This window comes from Symphalangus syndactylus, chromosome 4 (genome assembly GCF_028878055.3).
Source record: "Symphalangus syndactylus isolate Jambi chromosome 4, NHGRI_mSymSyn1-v2.1_pri, whole genome shotgun sequence".
In the NCBI taxonomy this organism is placed as follows: domain Eukaryota; kingdom Metazoa; phylum Chordata; class Mammalia; order Primates; family Hylobatidae; genus Symphalangus; species Symphalangus syndactylus.
In genome coordinates this window covers 142,699,412-142,719,788 of record NC_072426.2, presented here as the reverse complement: position 1 = coordinate 142,719,788, position 20,377 = coordinate 142,699,412, and the positions used below count along the sequence as shown (strand labels likewise).

At 37.2% G+C, this 20,377-nt stretch overlaps 1 protein-coding gene across 39 annotated transcripts in view; it reads left to right on the top strand.

Annotated features, from left to right (window-relative positions):
* NEK1 (NIMA related kinase 1) overlaps window positions 1–20,377 on the top strand; it is a 225,714-nt gene that overhangs the window by 197,007 nt on the left and 8,330 nt on the right. For all 39 annotated transcript variants that reach the window (XM_055276379.2, XM_055276382.2, XM_055276377.2 and 36 more), the window contains 2 exons: window positions 15,261–15,412; window positions 20,160–20,368. In XM_055276379.2, coding sequence (XP_055132354.1) covers window positions 15,261–15,412; window positions 20,160–20,368 — 361 coding nt within the window. The remainder of the gene's footprint in view (window positions 1–15,260; window positions 15,413–20,159; window positions 20,369–20,377) is intronic.

Below are 20,377 nucleotides of genomic sequence, written 5' to 3'. Positions count from 1 at the left end.
GGGAGGCTTCGGGAAACTTAACAATCGTGGCAGAAGGCAAAGGGGAAGCAAGGCATATCTTACATGGCAGCAGAAGACAGAGGGAGAGAGAGAGAGAGAGAGCATGGGCATGAAGGGGGAAGTGCCACACACTTTTAAATTGTCAGATCTCATGAGAACTCACTCACCATCACAAGAATAGCATGGGGGAAATCTGCCCTCGTGATCCAGTCACCTCCCACCAGATCCCTCCACTGACTCGGGGATTACAATTCCGGATGAGATTTGGGTGGGGACATAGCCAAACCATATCAACTTGTATAGATAACTATTTCTTCTTTCAGTTATGTCAGTTTTTATTTTATGTATTTTGAAGTTCTGTTTTGGGGCAAATAAAAATTTAGTATTCTTCTGTCTCCTGGATGAATTGATATGTTTATGTTTATGAAGTATCCTTTTTGTTTGATCACGTTGTTCAATATCCTTACTGATTTTCTTTCTACTTATCAATTACTGAAAAGGAGTGTTGACATTTCCACTCAGTTGCATTTAAACTAAGAATCAATATGTCTTCTTAATGAATCAACCCCTTTGTCACCATGAAATGAATCCTTTTATCACTGGTCATATCACCTTGTCTGAAACATTTTCTCTGGTTTTATTATAGCCATTCCAGCTTTCTTATGCTTAATCTTTATATGGTATATATACATTCTTTACTACTCTTAACCAAACATTTTGTATTTAAAGTGGATTTCTTGCAGTTAGCATGTTAGTCAAGTCTTGTTTTTAACAAGTCTAACAATCTCTTTTAATTGATTAGACAATTTACATTTAATGTAACTATCACCACCGTATGATTGGGTTTAAACCTACCATTTTGCTATTTGTTTTATATTTGTCTGATCACTTTTTTGTTCCCTTTTTACTTTTATTCTTCCTTCCTTTGGATTATTTTTAGCACCTAATTTTATCTCTGCTGTTTGTTTTCAAGATACATCTTTAGCTTAGCATAATCTCCCTTCAAATAATAATATACCACTTCACATATGTCATTAAAAACCTTACAACTATAGGCAGTCATGCATCACATAATGACATTTCAGTGAATTACAGACCCCATATACAGCAGTGGTCCCATAAGATTATAATAGAGCGAAAAATTCCTCTCACTACCTAATGACATCGTAGTGTCACAGTGTAATGCATTACTCACATGTTTGTGGTGATGGTGATGTAAACAAACCTACCACACTGCTAGTCCTATAAAAGTTTAGGACAAACAATTATGTACAGTACCTAGTGCTTGAGAACAATAATAATTGACTGCATGCCTGGTTTGTGTATTTTTAATACTTTACTTTTTATCATTATTTTGAAGTGTTCTACTTATTAAAAGAAAGTGAACTGTAAAACAACCTCAGGCAGGTCCTTCAGAAGGTATTTCAGCATATAGTGTATAGGAGGAGATGACAGCTCCATCACAGGAGATGACAGCTCCATTCATGTTATTGCCCTTGAAGACTTTCTAGATTGGAGGTGGAAGACAGTGATATTGATCATCCTGACCCTCTGTAGGCATAGGCTAACGTGTTTGTGTCTTCAAGTTTAGAAGGTGAAAAGGTTACAGTAAGATAAGGTTAATTTATTGAAGACAGAAAATTTTTAAATACATTTAGCATAGTCTATGTATACAATGTTTATAAAGTCCACAGTAGTGTACGCTAATGTCCCAGGCCTTCACATTTCACTCACCACTGACTCACTGACTTACCCAGGGCAACTTCCAGTTCCATAAGCTCCATTCATGGTAAGTACCTATACAGGTGCACCATTTTTAATCTTTTATGTGGTATTTTGACTATACCTTAGTGTTTAGATAGACAAATATTTACCATTGTATTACAATCTTCTATAATATTGAGTGTAGTAACATGCTATACAGGTTTGTAGCCTAGGAACAATAGGCTGTCCCTCATATCCTAGATATGTAGTAGGCTAATACCTCTAGGTTTGTGTAATTACACTCTATGATGTTCACACAATGACAAAATTGCCTAACAACACTTTTCTCGTAATGTATCTTTGTTAAGCAAAGCATGACTGTACTTCCATTCCCGTCCTGCCTGTTCTTCGTGGTATTGTTGTCGGGTATTTTTCTACCACATGTTATAAATTCCACAATACATTTTTATTATTTTTGCTTAAACATTCATTTATCTTTTACAGAAATCAGAAATTAAGAAAGCATTTTATATTTACACGTTTACTATTTCTAACATTTTTTGTTCCTTTGTGCAGAATTCAAGTTTCTATCTGGTATTCTTTTTCTTCCACTTTAAGAACTTCCATTAACACTTCTTACACAGCCCTGTTGATGATTTTTTTTTTTTCAGATTTTGTTTGTATGAAAGTGTTTTTATTTCACCTTCATTTTGAGTGGATATTTTCACTAGATATAGAATTATATTGTCTTCTGGGTTGCATTGTTTCTAAGAAATATGTGAGCTTTCTTATCTTCATGTATATAGAGTATCTTTTTCTCTGGCTTCTTTTACAGTTTCCTTTTTATCACTGGTTTCTAGCATTTTGATTATTAAGTGCTTTGGTAAGGGTTTTGGGGAGTAAGGTTTTTGGAGTAAGGTTTTATAGGACTAGCAGTGTGGTAGGTTTGTTTACATCAGCATCACCACAAACACGTGAGTAATTCATTACACTATGACACTACAATGCCATTAGGTGGTAAGAGGAATTTTTCAGCTCTATTATAATCTTATGGGACCAATGCTGTATATGGTGTCTGTAATGTGTGTGTGTTTATCCTGCTTTGGGGTTCATTGATCTTCTTGGACCCTTAGGTTTATACTTTTCATTAAATTTGGAAAAGTTTTGGCTATTATTTCAATTAAATTTTTTTTTCTCTCTCTCTACTACCTTTTCTGTGACTCCAGTTACATATATGTTAGACTCTTTGATACCATTCCATGGGTCACTAAGATTATGTTCATTTTGTTTTCAGTCTTTTTTTCTCTCTGTACTTCATTGTGGATAAATTGTATTAGTATCTATTCACGTTTACTTATCTTTTTTCTGCGATAATATACTATATTAATCCCACTCAGTGAAACTTTTATTTCGATATTGTATGTTTTATCTTTAGAAGTTGTTTTTTGTGTCTTTCATTTCTCCCCACATTATGTTTATGTTTATCCTTTAATACTCCATTAAAATAGCTGGCTTAATATACTTATCTGCGAATTCCATCATCTCTGTATCTTTTTCTGTTGACTTATTTTTCTACTGGTTATGGATCATATTGTCCTACTTCTGGATGTATTTTATAATTCTTTATTTGAAGGTGGACCTTGTGAATATTATATTCCTAGGTCTCCGATTTTTTTGTTATTACTGTCTTCCTGTAAAGAGTGTTGGGTTTAAGTGAGTCAAGTTACTTGTGGATCTGTTTTATACTTTTAAACTTTGTTTTTAAGCTTTGCTAGGACAATATAAAGTTGTCTTCATTCTACAGCTAGTTCAACTTATTTCCAAGGCATGACCCTCTAGGGCCTCCACTGTACATCACAGGTGATTTTGAGGAAACACCTCTTTCCCAGTCAGTTTGATCATCTCCTACCTGCATGAGCTCTGAGCATTGTTCAGCCTACAACTCCCCAGTTGTTTTGGCCTAGCTTTGTGAAGTTTCATTCTACATATTCATGGCCTGTGCTCATCAAAGACTCAAGAAAACTACCTTGCAAAGTTTTGAAGTTTTTTTTGTTTTACTTTAATGAATCTCTCTTTTCTAGTTCTACCTCCCTGGACTTTGATCTTTGTCTCATCAGTCTAGCAAGGCTGCACCCAAAGTCCAGATATTTTCTCCAGGCAGAAAGCCAGTTTAGTGGTAGGGTTTACTTCATTCATTTCCCTTCTCACAGGGATCACAGTCTTGTGCTGCTTATTGTTTAATATCTAAACACAATGTCATGTATTTTGTCCAGTTTTCTAGTTGTTTCCTGTGGGAGTTAAGTCTGGCCATTATTGCTCTCTCATGGCCAGAGCTGGAAGTCTCCAGAAGATAAATGTGATATTTCAAGGCTATATCCTGGGCCTCCTCTATTTGCATTTGCTTCCCAAGTAATCTGACCCCAAGACTTTAAATATAATTTATATGCTGATGATACTCAACTTTATTACTCTAATTCTTTCCTACAGATTATTCATCTATTTCATCAATCTTACTAGTCATATCAACCAATTGTTTCCTAACTTCTCTTCCTAATTCTGTGGCTGCCTATGTGAAATCCATTGTCCAAATAGAAACCAGAAGTCTTTTTTAATATTATAAATTATGTCAAATCACAGCCATGCTTAAGACTTCAGTGGCTTTCTGCTGCTTAAATAACGTTCAGACTCTTTACCATGGTCTACAAGGTTTCATGTGGCATTGACTGCCTCTCTGTCTGACCCCAAAACATTTTTCTCTAGCTCATTCTAACATTGTCCCTTGATACACCACTCCCTTTCCTGCGGTAGAGTTTGCACTTGCTGTTACCCTGGCCTGAAATGAGCTTCTCTTTGTTCTTTTAAACTGTGACTCATTATAGTCTTTCAAGTAGGGCCTTGGCTTCATTTCCATTTCTAGTAATTGCCATCCCAAGTAATGTCAGACATCATCATCTTGGCCATCAGGTTGGAAAATTACAGTTATAGGACATGCTACTATAGCACATACAGGAAACTCTAATATAGTAGTTGTTAGCTTTTCAGCTTCACTTATTATAGTGATTTTATTATTTTTGGTTTTGTTTTTTTTGTTTTTGTTTTTGTTTTTGTTTTTTTGAGACGGAGTCTCGCTCTGTTGCCTAGGCTGGAGTGCAGTGGCGCAATCTCTGCTCACTGCAAGCTCCGCCTCCCGGGTTCACGCCATTCTCCTGCCTCAGCCTCTCTGAGTAGCTGGGACTACAGGCGCCTGCCACCACGCCCGGCTAATTTTTTGTATTTTTAGTAGAGATGGGGTTTCACCGTGGTCTCGATCTCCTGACCTCGTGATCCGCCCGCCTCGGCCTCCCAAAGTGCTGGGATTACAAGCGTGAGCCACCGCACCCGGCTACAGTGATTTTATTTAAAGTATATTCGTGAATGCACTTAATCTTTTTTTAATATTAAAGACAGGGTCTTGCTTTGTCTCCCAGAATGGAGTGCAGTCGTGCAATCACGGCTCACTGCAGCCTCAACCTCCTGGACTCAAGCAATCCTCCCACCTCAGCCTCCTGAATAGCTGGGACTACAGGCATGCTTCATCATGCCTGCCTAATTTTTAAATTTTTTGTAGAGACAAGGTCTTGGTATGTTGCCCAGACTGGTCTGGAACTCCTGGGCTCAAGCAATCCTCCCACATTGACCTCTCAAAAGTGCTAGAATTACAGGCGTGAGCCACCATGCCCAGCTACATGTGCTTAATCTTAATCTTTGAGTACCTCTGATAACATCTAGACATTTATGTATCTGTGATACCTAATGTGAGGATTGTTAACCAGTACACCAAAGATCTATCTTAAATAAGATGTACATTAATATATCTTTATGCTCTCAGTTTACTTCAGTGAGTAGTATAAGAAATTCTCTAGGAGACTTTTGTATTTACCTTGAGGATGTTGTTGTAAATCTTATCTACCACACTGAGAAGGAACAAATAAGTGAAAACACTTGTAATGCATTATGATAATTCCTGTAATGGAGAGATGAATGTGGGATAGTGGGACCACTAAAGAGGAAATGATTAAGTCTGTCCTAGAACAAAGAAAGATTTCTGAAAAAGTTCACATGGTGGATGAGACATGAGAACATTTAAAGCAAAATTAACTGTCATGAACATGAGATAACACTGTGTGTTTGAGGCATTACAACTAGTTCTTAGTAACTCAGATGTGAAGGAGGTAAGATTCCAGTCATTCTTGTCCTTAAGCAGATGTCCTTAGTTTTCGAATTTGTGGGATCTTTTCCCCGGTTTCTAGAAGAAGTCTCTCTTTTTTCTGAATAAAGGAATACAATGTCTTAAAGAGTTAAAAGTGGAGCTGTTCTTGTGGCCCAAGTCCTCCCTTGTCCTCTTGCCCCTACCCCGCCTTCCACCTCACAAGCAGTTCCTTAGCCACGTCTTTAGAGCCCTAGAATTCTGGGAATATGCTCTGGATCATGATACTAAGGCATTCCTTTAATGTACTTTAAAGGGCTCTTTTTGCAGAAACTAAGATGTAATGACAGTAAACTGAATTACATGTTTAAGCAATCATACAGATAGTAGTTAGTGGCCGAGTTGATCACTGTAAGACTGGCAATCAGAGTAATGCTTTGATTGCCACCATTCATCAGCAGGGCTATAAGTGATGACCTGGAATAAGCACGGTTATTCCATAAGACTGCCCTTCCTTTTATACTACGTATTTGTTTATACCCTGCTTCAGACCAGAAGAATTGATCACATCCAAATATATAGATTGTACTAGAGAATATGCATTACAAATCAGCAAGCCATTAGCGACTATTATACAGTTATTAATATTGAGTATAAGATTTGTTTAAATAATAGTAAAAATGAAAAGAGAATTATAAACTATGCCATATTCCCCAGAGGAGAGAAATATATAAATTGTTCAGGGGAATAAATGCTTTCCTTGCTTCTTCCCTCTGTAAGGAATTTCTCTACTGGAGTTTTCTATAACAGCCAATAAATTCTGTAACCTGTGATAACTTCAGTACTATTTCTACTGTAAATACAATAGATGATTTTATAAGGTAGTTATAAAGTGACTTGCTAAAATGAGATATCACACTTGGAGATCACTGAAGGTTAGTTTGTGAAAGGTCAAAATTAAATAGTCTAAAATTGTTGTTTTCTCATGCTTTTGTTTACATAAGGACAGATTCTAGATTACCAAATGAATTAGCTGTTTGTCTTTGAAAGAGTCACATTTTGCAGTATAGCTTTTAATAGATTGTTCAGTGGATAGCACTGCAAAGGCATGCCATGCAGTGCTCTATGTTGTTGGTTGATAACTTTGAAATCCAATGAGGCGGTGATACGACTGATAACCTATAATGGGAAATGACTATAACTCAGACTCTAGTTTGGTTAGGTGGCCAGCTATTTTTGTTAAAGTAGGTTACAGAGCAGTTTTTAGTCAAAACTAGAACTTCTTCATGAAAACTTTTGTGTTCATTCACCATTTTGTTCATTCACCATTGATTAATGATCAGTTTGTTTTAAACCATACAGCCTTAACTCTAGAATTTTAATGTGGGTACTATGAAGAATGTTTGTCTAAAATACAGATTCTTACACCTCACAGCTGAAGGTATTTGTTTTAATATATCTGGAGCAGAGGTCAGAAATATGCATTTTTGGCACACACCATAAGTAATTCTGCTGCTGGTGGTCCACATTCCCCACTTGAGAAATACTGCCACAGATCACAGTTGACCTAATTGCAGCATGGAAAGTGTTTAAAGTATGTTACATGTCAGCCCTCCTTGATCGCTAAAAATATTAATAATGCTTCAAAGGAATGTCTAATTTTGAGTACTGTGCCTTTCTGATGAACTACAATTATGAACACTTTGTCAAATACATTTATAAATATTAAGTTAATTTTCTATATAGGGCTATTGGATAACAAACAATAAAATTTTGGAAAGAGACTACTAATATGAGGTTTACTTCTTGGTGGTAATAAAAAAGAAGTACCAAATTTAAGACCATATTATCAGAGTAATACAGATTATACTGACCTTTCTGTTGTTACTAGGATGTATGACTAACTCATTAAAATTTAAGCAAACAGATTCAAGATCAGAAAACAGCCTTGCATTGTTCATAATTATTAATATTTTTTATCTTGGGAAGTAGCTATGAACTACTATCTAATAAAAGTATACTAATTATTAGTGTAATAGTAGCTGGCTAATAGTATGAGTAGTATGCTATATACTGTTCTAGCTGCTTGACATATAATTACTTCTCACAATGACCCTATGTGACAAATACTGTTTTGTTCAGACTGAGTCTCGCTCTGTCACCCAGGCTGGAGTGCAGTGGCACAATGTGGGCTCACTGCAACCTCCGCCCTCTGGGTTCAGGTGATTCTCCTGCCTCAGCCTCCCGAGTAGCTGGGATTACAGGCACCCATCACCATGCCCAGCTAATTTTTGTATTTTTAGTGGAGATGGAGTTTCACCATACAGGTCAGGCTCGTCTTGAACTCCTGACCTCAAGCAATCTGCCCACCTCGGCTTCCCAAAGTTCTAGGATTACAGGCGTGAGCCATTGCACCTGGCCATTAATACTGTTGTCTCCATTTTACAGATGAGGAAATTATAACGCAGAGAGGTGAAGTACATGATGGATCAGTATAGATTTTGAAGGATGTATTAGTGACATGAAGTGACTGATCTAGTTTCTCATACAGAGACAAAGACTGATTAAAGGTCATTTAAATTTGTACTTTATCACTTATTTATTCATAAAATAACTGTTGCCTGTGGTGAAGTGCTTCCTGCATTGCCATCTTACGTGAAAACTTGCCTGGAAAACCTTGGAATTTGTTGTAGAGGAATGTGGCATAAAATTTAGGTGTATTTGGGAGGCCGAGGCAGGAGGATCACTTGAATCCAGGAGTTTGAGAGCAGCCTGAGCAACATAGTGAGCTCCCACCTCTACAAAAACATTTTAAAATTAGCCAGGCATGGTGGCACACACCCACCTCTAGTCCCAGCTGCTTCGGAGGCAGAGGTGGGAGGATCGCTTGAGCCCAGGAAGTCAAGGCTGCAGTAAGCCATGTTCATGCCATCACGCTCCAGCCTGGATGACAGAGCGTGACCCTGTCTCAAAAAAAAAAAAAAATTAGCTGTAATATTTAAATATTAATAACTATAGTTTGAAGGAGTAAAGAGTTGCTTTAAAAAAAAAGTGACATAAACTAAATTAACACCACACACCTATGGTGTTAAATGAACAGAATGGTAGAGTTTATAGCCCACAAATCAGAACAGTCTGAAAAGTTTGGGTCCTTATATTTGTTCATTAAGTGAACTCCATCAAAGAGACATTCAATCTCAATCTCTCTCCCTCTCTCTCTCCTTGCCTCCCTCTTTCCCTCTCTTTCTCCCTCTCTCTTCCTCCCTCCCTTCCCCCACCACTCCTCTCAGTCTTATTCCAGCAGAGACCTATGGCTCATGAAACGTAGATAAGCGTTTCTCCTTTCTGTTGTCACAACTGTTCCCTGGTCTTGTGGTGATAACTTTTCTACGTTCAGAATTCCCAGAGTCAGGATATTTTTCTTCCCTAAAAGTATCATAAGGCAAGGACTAGATCTATTTTCAATTATCATTATATCCTCAGCATCTAATGCATGGTTAATGCCCAGTAAATTCTATCTGTGGATCAGTTAGGGACTTTTTACATGTGATTGCTTTGTACCTTACCAAATCTAGCTTTGTTTTGATAAAGGTATAGGCCAAAGAAGTCCAATAGTAGAAGATAATGGTGAAGCATGGTTTAAAGTTCATTCTCTGCCATAAAGCTTTCCTTTTCTTTGTCCTGTTAGGAAGAATTCATCAGTGATGGGTTTTGATTAAAAGCCTTTTACAAAGAGGCTTTTAAAAGTAGAAATCAGTCTAGGGAAACACTGTTCAACCTTCAGAAGGAACAAAGGTAGAACAGGTGATAAGCAGTTTAAAGCCAGTGGTACAGTCTTGTATTCTTCTCTAAAGAACAACTGTTTCTTTAAAAGTACAAACTGGTTAAGCCTGTTTGGTTGTCCTCACAAGTGGATACAGGATGAATTTGTGGAGTTCCCCACCCCTCTGCTTCTTACTCTGAGTCAAGCTATTGTAAGGCAGATTCATTTAGTCAACAAATATTTATTAAATATCTGCTATGTGCCAGGTACCACTCTAAATGCTAGAGTTGCAGTAGTGAGGAAAACAGACAAAAATCCTCTGCTCATGGAGCCATTCTCATTGGAGAATATAAATGATAAAATACATGATCATAAATAATTGGAAAAATTGAAGCAAGGCTGTTAAAGAAAGTTTGTGTACATGAGCCCCATTTCTCCTCCTTATCTGGAGCCTGCTAGTCAGGTATGAAGGTATTCCTCAGAGGTTACTCCTGGCTGGAATACATGCCTTCACAATGCAGTGAATGGTCTGTAGGCCAACATAGATTTGTAAAGATTCAAATCAAAACTTTGCATTTGTTGTGATTTTATGAAGGGAAATTATCAATGTATTTTTCCAATGGAATTTTTAAAAATAGTAACATTTTCAAGATTTGATTAATTTATAATCCCATGAAATCTGAAGTAGGTTGAGATAGAGAATTACCTGCTAACTCCACTTCATTTGCAGCCAGTTAAAATGACATAAAAGTCAGTCATGGCGGTGCGCAGTGGCTCACACCTGTAATCCCAGCACTGTGGGAGGCCAAGGCAGGTGGATCACCTGAGGTCAGGAGTTTAAGACCAGCCTGGCCAACATGGTGAAACCCCATCTCTACTAAAAATACAAAATTAGCCAGGTGTGGCGGCACATGCCTGTAATCCCAGCTACTCGGGAGGCTGAGGCAGGAAAGTCTCTTGAACCCAGGAGGCAGAGGCTGCAGTGAGCCAAGATTGCATCATTGCACTCCAGCCTGGGCAACAAGAGCAAGACACCATCTCAAAAAAAAAAGTCAGTCATGATCACTGAGGTCTAAAAAAAAAAAAAAATAGAGTCAGATAAAGATCATAATATCAGTTTTATTTTTGATAAAGCTCTACTGGAAAATGTGGCTTAGGTTTGGCCTAAAATCATGCCTCTCAATATTTTCCTCCAATGACTAGTCCTTGGAATCTGAAGAACAAACTTTCTTAACCCACAATAAGAGCTTTATATCCATCAAGCTCCAGTAGCAGGAAGACTGAGAGTGAGACCTATCTTGTCCCTAGAAATCAGGCGTAGGCCTGAGCTATTTGTGCTCACCACAAGGCAACAGAAGGGAAACAGGATACGCACGCACACACTCTGTGGCAGGCAGATCTGAGAAAGAGAACAGGAAGGACACACACTTTATTGTCAGTGCCCTCTTGCAAATTTGCCTTCAATCAGCTCGTGTTTCTTCACTTTAGGGGATAGTGAATAAGGGATGGAGAGAGACCAGATGTGTTCTGTGGATAGAGAGTGGGATGAAAAACTGATCTCCTTTATGAAAACTGGAGAATTTCTTGTTAAAGCAAATGCAAAGTGGCAAAAAATGATTAACGTATAATTCACATAAATAGCACATGTACCTTAGATGTCTTTTGATTTGTTAAAGTATTCCATTATTAGATAATGTCCATAATTTTTGTCTTTGGGAAGTGTTCCTAATTTTTAAATTAATGTTTTAAATCCATTTTGAGCCTGATGTATCGGTTGAAGTAAGCAGGTATTCACAGTGGTTATTCTTAGAGAGCAGCAGCAGCATTTAATTGCAGTAAACAGAGGCTAAACGGATGTGCCCATCATAAGCCATTTGGTAGTGTAACTGGAATACTACTACTTCCTAACTTTATATGAAAAATACTGAAGCTCAAAGAGTGTATTAGAATTACTGTGAGTAGAATTTTTTAGTTGAAGTTCTGTTAATGCAAGTAATCTGAATTCATTCACTATGTTATATGTTTCTCTACATCTTTGAAAAAAATAGAACTAACCAGCAGTAAAAACTGAAGGAAACATTTTAAGGTTCCCTAAAATTTGGTACTTCTGTTTGAACTTATAATGGTACCAAATGCTAGATGTGTAAATTATCATGTAACAATCTTGAAAAAAAAATACTATACATGAAGATCTCAGCCAGTGTGTTATAGATGAGCTGTTATTTTCAGAAAGAGTTCTTTTTGTAGATGTTAAAACTATAGAATATTGTTTAAACAACATAGAAATAATAGAATCAGAATTATAAAACTGAAAGTGTTCTTTTATGAAATTCTCTTGACCAAAGATGAATAACCTGTTTCAAACTTACCAGTCTAGTATCCAGAATCTACAAGTAACTCAAACAAATAAGAAAAAACAATCCCATCAAAAAGTGAGGAAAGGGCATTAATAGACATTTCTGAAAAGAATATAAACATCCAACAAACATATGAAAAACTGCTCAACATCACTAATCATCAGGGAAATGCATATTAAAGCCACAATGAGATACCACCTTACACCTTCAAGAACGGCCATAATTTTTTCTTCTCTTTTCTTTATTTTTTTGAGACGAATTCTCGCTCTGTCGCCCAGGCTGGAGTTTAATGGCGTGATCTTGGCTCACTACAACCTCCGCCTCCTAGGTTTAAGCAATTCTCCTGCCTCAGCCTTCCAAGTAGCTGGGATTACAGGCACGTGCCACCACACCTGGCAGATTTTTGTATTTTTGGTAGAGACAGAGTTTCACCATGTTAGCCAGGCTAGTCTCAAACTCCTGACCTCAAGTGATCCGCCTGCCTCGGCCTCCCAAAGTGCTGGGATTGCAGGTGTGAGCGAGCCACTGCACCCGGCCAAGAACGGCCATAATTAAGAAGTTCAAAAACAGTAAGTGGCCGGGCACGGTGGCTCACGCCTGTAATCCCAGCACTTTGGGAGGCCGAGACGGGCGGATCACGAGGTCAGGAGATCGAGATCATCCTGGCTAACACAGTGAAACCCTGTCTCTACTAAAAATACAAAAAATTAGCTGGGCGTGGTGGCGGGCGCCTGTAGTCCCAGCTACTCAGGAGGCTGAGGCAGGAGAATGGCGTGAACCCGGGAGGCGGAGCTTGCAGTGAGCCGAGATTGCGCCACTGCACTCCAGCCTGGGAGACAGAGCAAGACGCCATCTGAAAAAAAAAAAAAAAAAAAAAAAAAAAAAAACACAATAAGTAAAACAGTAGATGTTGGCTTGGATGTGATGAAAAGGGAACACTTTTACACTGCTAGTGGGAATGTAAATTAGTACAACCTCTATGGAACACAGTATGGAGTTTCCTTAAAGAGCTAAAGGTAGAACTACCATTCGATCCAGCAATCCCACCACTGGGTATCTACCCAAAGGAAAAGAAGTCATTATATGAAAAAGACACACACACACACACACACACACACACACACACGCATGTTTATAGCAGCACAATTTGCAATTGCAAAGATATGGAAACGACCTAACTGCCCGTCAACCAACGAGTGAATAAAGAAAATGTGGAATATATGTACCTTGGAAGACTACTCAGCCATAAAAAGGAATGAAATAATGTCTTTTGCAGCAACTTAGATGGAGCTGGAGGCCATTATTCTAAGTGAAGTAACTCAGAAATAGAAAACCAAATAGCGTATGTTGTCATTGATAAGTGGGAACTAAGCTGTGAAGACACAAAGGCATAAGAGTGATATAATGGACTTTGGGGACTCAAGGGGGGAAGGGTGAGAGGTAGGTGAGGGATAAAAGACTGCACATTGGGTACAGTGTACACTGCTCGGGTGTTGCATGCACCAATATCAGAAATCACCACTGAAGAACGTATCCATGTAACCAAAAATCACCTTTACCCCAAAAACTATTGAAATAAAAAAAGTCATTTGTATTGTTTAAAAGATGAAAAGGAAAAAATGAAAATAAATAAATCTACAGGGAAAAAAGCTTCCAAAGCCATGGGGGAGCAGGTGGGGGGACTTATTAGTCTATCAAGGAGTACTGTGAACATGAAGGGCTTATCCGGTTGATAGCTGTCAGATTAGTGGGTTGGTATAAACCTGTTCCAGGAGGTAAGTTGTCAAATTACATGACCACTTGAAATTTCTTTTGGTTAGCAAAAGGAGTAAACTAGAATTGAGATTATTTTACCAGGGCCAGAATGTATCTTAGCCTAAAAAATATTGCATTATTTTATGTAGTCCCCTCAAATTTAAGTATATAATGCATATGTGCTGTTTATTGATTAGCAGGTACCTAAGGAAACCATTTCTGGTACATATTGCTAGTTTATAATATACGTGGTCCAAACCATTAAAATAATAAACAAGGAAAGTGTGAATTCTACAGACAGTGGGAAATTCAGCAAAAGAAATACTTCCAGTACCATCAATAAGTGATTTAACAAGCAGTGTACTTTTACCAACTTGTAGTTCATAACAGTTTTTCCCTTGAGTGTGAGAACATTTAAATTATGTTCAAATAATGGAAATCTTTTTCATTGTTCTCAAAAACAGATTGTACCAATAAAATTGGCCAAGTATATAAATTTTCATTAATATGCTAAACATTGTGTTTTCCTCACAGGCTCCCATCTGGTGAAGAGTTCTTATCAGTGCCTTAGTAGTCATGTTTCAAATCTCACAGATTCCTTTAGGGTTAACCCAGCTGCAAGAGTTGTGTATGTAGTTAGTTGTTTCATAGCCCTGTCTATCTATCACATTCTAATTGTTGAAAGGTTGTTGGACAGAGGCTATTTCTATTATCCCTTATCCAGTACGGATTCACATTTTCAACACCTCAACTGTGCTTTTTTTCTTTCCTCAACTCAGTTGTCTGAGTTTCTTCTCACTGTTCCTACAAATTATGCTCAGCATTGATATCAAAGTGCTTGTCCTTCCAGCCTTCTGTTCTAGTGAGAAAGGTTCCACTCACAGTCCCATGGTCAGGGAAGCACTGATAGGCTTCTCTCTGCACTGATTTGAGGACCCTCATTTCACCAGTATGTGGCTAATCAGCAGTTCCTACAATTGAGTGATACAAGGGGCCGTCAATTATGTGTGGTGGCGCTTAGCCAAACTTCAGACTAACATGCTGCAGCTTTTGGGCAAGACTGTGTGGGGCAAGTTGACCATAGGAAGATGAGAGGAACACAGCAGAAACACCATGAAAGTGGAACAAATGGGTCGTGAGTGAGAAGGAGAAAACAGGTAGTTTCTAGCACTACCTGATTCCTGACAGATTTCCAAGTCCATTCCATGTTTATACCTAAATAAACACTTCTCCCAGTTTTCAATCAAAGGTGGTATCAGGGAATTCCTGTGCTAAAACCCAAACATAACTCACAAGTTTAGTTTCCTGTGAAAAAAGACTGAGCTGAAATTAAAGAGAATTAGGTTCTAGCTTTATGCAAGTCACCTTTGGATCCTCTACGTCTAAAAATATTTATATATATATATAACAAAATTGTGATTAGTTCTAGTTTTCTCTCATTTTTATGTTTTAATTATCTTTCTCCTAATAAGAAATTTGTCGATTTTTATTTTAGATGTTAAGGACATGTTCACTTCCAGATCTCTCAAAGCTGTTCAGAACCCTTATGGATGTTCCCACCGTAGGAGATGTTCGTCAAGACAATCTTGAAATAGATGAAATTGAAGATGAAAACATTAAAGAAGGACCTTCTGATTCTGAAGACATGTAAGTATAATGTCATTAGTAAACAGCATTAAAAGAGTTTCTGAATTTATATGTAAAAAAAGGGAATAACTTACCTAGCTCTTTTTTTAAATCATTAACCTCTGCTTTTATGTCTTCTGTATATTATTTTTATTTATTTTAAGAGGCAGGGTCTCACTCTGTCACCTAGCTGGAATGCAGTCTGGACACAGTGGCTATAATGTCATTAGTAAACAGCATTAAAACAGTTTCTGAATTTATATGTAAAAAATAGGGGATAACTTACCTAGCTCTTTTTTTAATCATTAACCTCTGCTTTTATGTCTTCTGTATATTATTTTTATCTATTTTAAGAGACAGGGTCTCACTCTATCACCTAGCTGGAGTGCAGACTGGACACAGTGGCTCACACCTACAATCTCACCACATTGGGAGGCCAAGGCAGGAGAAATGCTTGAACCCAGTAGTTTGAAACCAGCCTGGGCAACATAGAGAGACACCATCTCTACAAAAAAAAAAATTTATTTTTTCTTTTGAGATGGACTCTTGCTCTGTCACCCAGTCTGGAGTGCAGTGGCATGATCTTGGCTCACTGCAACCTCTGCCTCCCAAGTTCAAGCAATTCTCCTCCTCAGCCTCCTGAGTAGCTGAGATTACTTGCCACCACGCCTGGCTAATTTTTGTATTTTTGGTAGAGACAGGGTTTCACCATGTTGGTCAGGCTGGTCTCAAACTCCTGACCTCAAGCGATCTGCCCACCTCGGGCTTCCAAAGTGCTAGGATTACAGGCATGAGCTACCACGCCTAGCCAAAAAAAATTTTTTAAATAGCCAGGTTTGTTTCCACATGCCTTGTAGGTAGTCTCAGCTACTCAGGAGGCTGAGGTGGAAAAATCACTTGAGCCCAAGAGTTTGAGGCGGCAGTGAGCCATGATCATGCCACTGCACTCCAGCCTGAGCAACAGAGTGAGACCCTGTCTCAAAAATGAAAAATAAATAAGCTGGAGTGCACTGGCATGATGATAGCTCACTGCAGCCTCCAACTACTGGGCTCAAGCAATCTTCCCACCTCACTCTCCCAAATAGCTAGGATTACAGGTGTGAGCCGCTGGGACTGGCCAAGTTAATTTATTATTGCAGAAAAATAAATTTATAAATGTAGTGTAGCCTGAGCACATACTGTATTTATAAGTCTGTAGTAGTGTATAGTAATGTCCTATGATAAGTACCCTATAAAGTTTACCATTTTTTATCTTTTATACAATGTTTTCACTGTACCTTTTCTATGTTTAGATATATTTAGAATAGACAGATAGCATTGTGTTACAGTTGCTTCCAGTATTGAGTACAGTCATATGCTGTACAGGTTTGTAGCTCAGGAGTAACAGGCTCTACTATATAGCCTAGGTATGTAGTTAGCTATACTGACTAGGTTTGTGTAAGCACATTCTATGATGTTAGCACAACAATGGAATTGGCTATAACAATGCATTTCTCAGAATGCTTCCTGTTGTTAAGCAATTCATGACTGTGCTCTACAATTTCCCAGGAGAATGACCAGAAAGCTCCACATCTACCTCCTGCCATGTATGATTTCAAAGCCATGGCAATGGGGAGTTAGCAGGTAGACCAGTTTTGTTCATGTGTGTGTGTGCACATGTGTCAGTGCACACATGTTTTCTGCATATAATTGAATTGTTTTCACAAAATTGCTTTCTTTGTGATTCATGGGGAATCCTGAATCTAGGAGGGAAATTTAACAAGCAATACTCTGAGAGCTGTGAGGAGTGATAGCCACTTAGATTGTGCACATGTACCCTAAAACTTAAAGTATAATTAAAAAAAAATTTTTTTCCATAAAAAAAAAAAGGAGCCTTCCTTTACCTTGTTCAGTGTTGGTCAGCCCTCTCAACCCCCTCAGACAAATGTTACATATTTTTGGGGGTAATAAAACCAGAGTTTCCTAGAGTAGGTGAGAAGGTACAGGGTGTTCAAATCACCTGGAGAAGAAGTTATAAAATATTAGAATTTTTATAATCTATTTTGTAATTTCTTTGAACTTGTTTCTGCTTTTTACTTTTACCTTTGGAAAGAACTTGTATTTTGATCTGATTAAAAGTATTATTATCACTCTCATAATGTTTTCTTCTGTAATGAGTTACATAGGATCGACGCCGCTGGCACATTTTATTTTCTGGTTTTTGGTTCTTTTTTAAGCCTTGCCCTTGCTTCGTAAGTTTCTGGTGAAACTTCATTTTTAAAAGATTGCCTTTTTCATTTTTCCTAGAGTTCTGTAGATTTTTACTAATGATCTCACAATCTAGAAGAAAAGTTACCTTTTTACTTTTGTTTCTTCTACTTGACTGTGGTCATTAAATACTGAAATATTGTGTTTTTATTAATCCTATTGGAGAACATAACAACATTCAGGATTTTTGTTGTTGACAAAACTGCTAACTAAAATTTTTTTCCCAAAAATTTTATGAAATCATTTATTTTTATCTGAATGAACTACAGCTTATTTGTGGCTTGTGTTCTTTAATTTTTTTCTTTCTTCTAAGCTGCTAAGTTTGTGTTATGCTTGTGTTCTTTTAATGAACAATTGGTGACAGGATTTTATTTTAAAACTTAAGTTAGAAGCCTTTAGTATTAATTGAAAAATTTGAAAACCAAGTTGTTTTTAAAGTACGTTATTTCATATTGTTATAGGGATATTTCACTTGATGTTTGTCTTTGGAAAATTATTTTTTTTTTGGTCTAAACTTTAGTTAAGGTTTTATAAGAAAGCCAACTAAAAACTGAATTCAAGACCAGATTTTTTTAAGTACCTTAAAGTTTTTTGGTGCTCATTTAGTAAAAGACCTTAATCTTATACTTTCTTACGGTGGCAAGCTTAGCTGCCTCAATTGAATACCATCTGCAGAGGGCATTAATTCCTCTAGGTCAGCCACTAGATGATTTTATGAACAGGTCAATATTTACTCATTGTAGTAATGGTACATAGCAGGTGTGCATGCTACTTGATCTTTTTTTTATAATAAAATTTTTTTGGGAGATAGGGTCTCACTCTGTCGCCCTGGCTACAGTACAGTGCTACAATCATAGCTCATAGCAGCCTTGGACTCCTGGGCTCAAGCATTCCTCCTGCCTCAGACTCCCTAGTAGCTAGGAACACAGGCTCGTGTCACCAGGCCTAGCTAAGTTTTTTGCAATTTTTTTTCTAGCGAGGTCTCGCTATGTTGCCCAGGCTGGTCTCAAACTCCTGGCCTCAAGCAATCCTCTTGCCTCAGCCTCCCAAAGGGCTGGGATTACAGGCATGAGCTACTGCACCCAGCCTAAATTAGTCTTGTAACTGTATTAAGTTAAATGCTACTAGTGGGATGATTCAAGAGATTAGACACTATTTTCTCATTCTAATTAGATGCTTTGCTTTTCTATAGCTCCTACAAGTCAAATTATAGGAGTTTGTACGTATAAGTACAAAATAAAGATATTTCTACATAAAAAGATTATTCACTCTTTCCATTAATGGAAATTATATTGACAGTCTTGCACAATAGTGTTTATATTTTAGTTCTTCAGTAAATATTTGATTTGAATCTAAACTTTTAGAAAGGCCTTAATTAGCCCTTGTGTCCTGTTAAGCATTGCCTTCCTGATAGATGAAATCCTCGGCTTCAGTACATAATCTCTTTTAGAAGTCTTCAGACATCTAAAACATCAATTAACTCCTTTAGTCTACAGACTTTTCCATTTACATTCCATGTTAGGAGAAAGAAGCAAATCATAAGAGGAACAAAATTTTTCTGAGTATGTTTCTCAGATATTACAGAAGTGGTCAAAGACCTAGATTTCAGTGCTTTGTCATTTACTGACTATGTGGCCTTGACCAAGTCATTTAAACACTTTGGTTCATAGTTTTCATGTCTCTAAAGTGATTTTCTGTGGATAAAATTTGAGTAATAGGATAAAACTGTTTAAAAAACAAATGTTCTATATAAATATAAGGTATTATTTGTATAAGTTATTTCATTCCAGCATCTGTAATCCCATGAAAATAGAATTAATATTCTGACCAATACTTTGGAAACAAAATTCTCCAGTGAAGAATTATGACGGTTGGTATAGGCTAGTTACACAGAAAATCTATTTATTATGTATTTTAGAATATTTTTAAGAATAAGCATCTAAAGATAAGATTTCTGGTGACCATTTTATTCACTGGGTCATCCTGTTAACATGAATATAAAATTTCCTAAGTATTTCTATTTCTAAAAGTTCAAATGTCCAATGGGCATTTATATGGAAAGCCTTTTGTATAGTGTCTAGCTATTAGCCACATGGATATTTTGAAAATTACAAAATTCCATAAAAGAGAAAATAATTTACTATTATTTGTTTTAGAAAAACTTCTATAGTCTGGCCTCTTAAAATATCAAAACATCGTTTCAGAATTTAAGCAGTGAGTAACATTGATAGTTATGTGATTCTCTTTGGCAAGTTGGGATCATTTTAAACAAATCATCTTCTGGCTTATATATTCCAGAATATGTGTTGTGTGATATATTTATCAGTTGTATTCATCCTCAACTTACTGGTGAAAAACAATGTAGGTTTTTTCCAGATTTTTTGTTATCTACTATTAGGATTTTTTAAGAAGTGGCTACATATTGAGTAGAAGTAAAATTTCAGCATCAGATTGTTTTAGTTGTTTAACTTGGTAAATTTCAGTATGTTTGAAACTTTTAGTTGTACTTTTTAAATTTCAGTGTGTTTGAAGAAACTGACACAGATTTACAAGAGCTGCAGGCCTCGATGGAACAGTTACTTAGGGAACAACCTGGTGAAGAATACAGTGAAGAAGAAGAGTCAGTCTTAAAGAACAGTGATGTGGAGCCAACTGCAAATGGGACAGATGTGGCAGATGAAGATGACAATCCCAGCAGTGAAAGTGCCCTGAACGAAGAATGGCACTCAGGTGCATGAT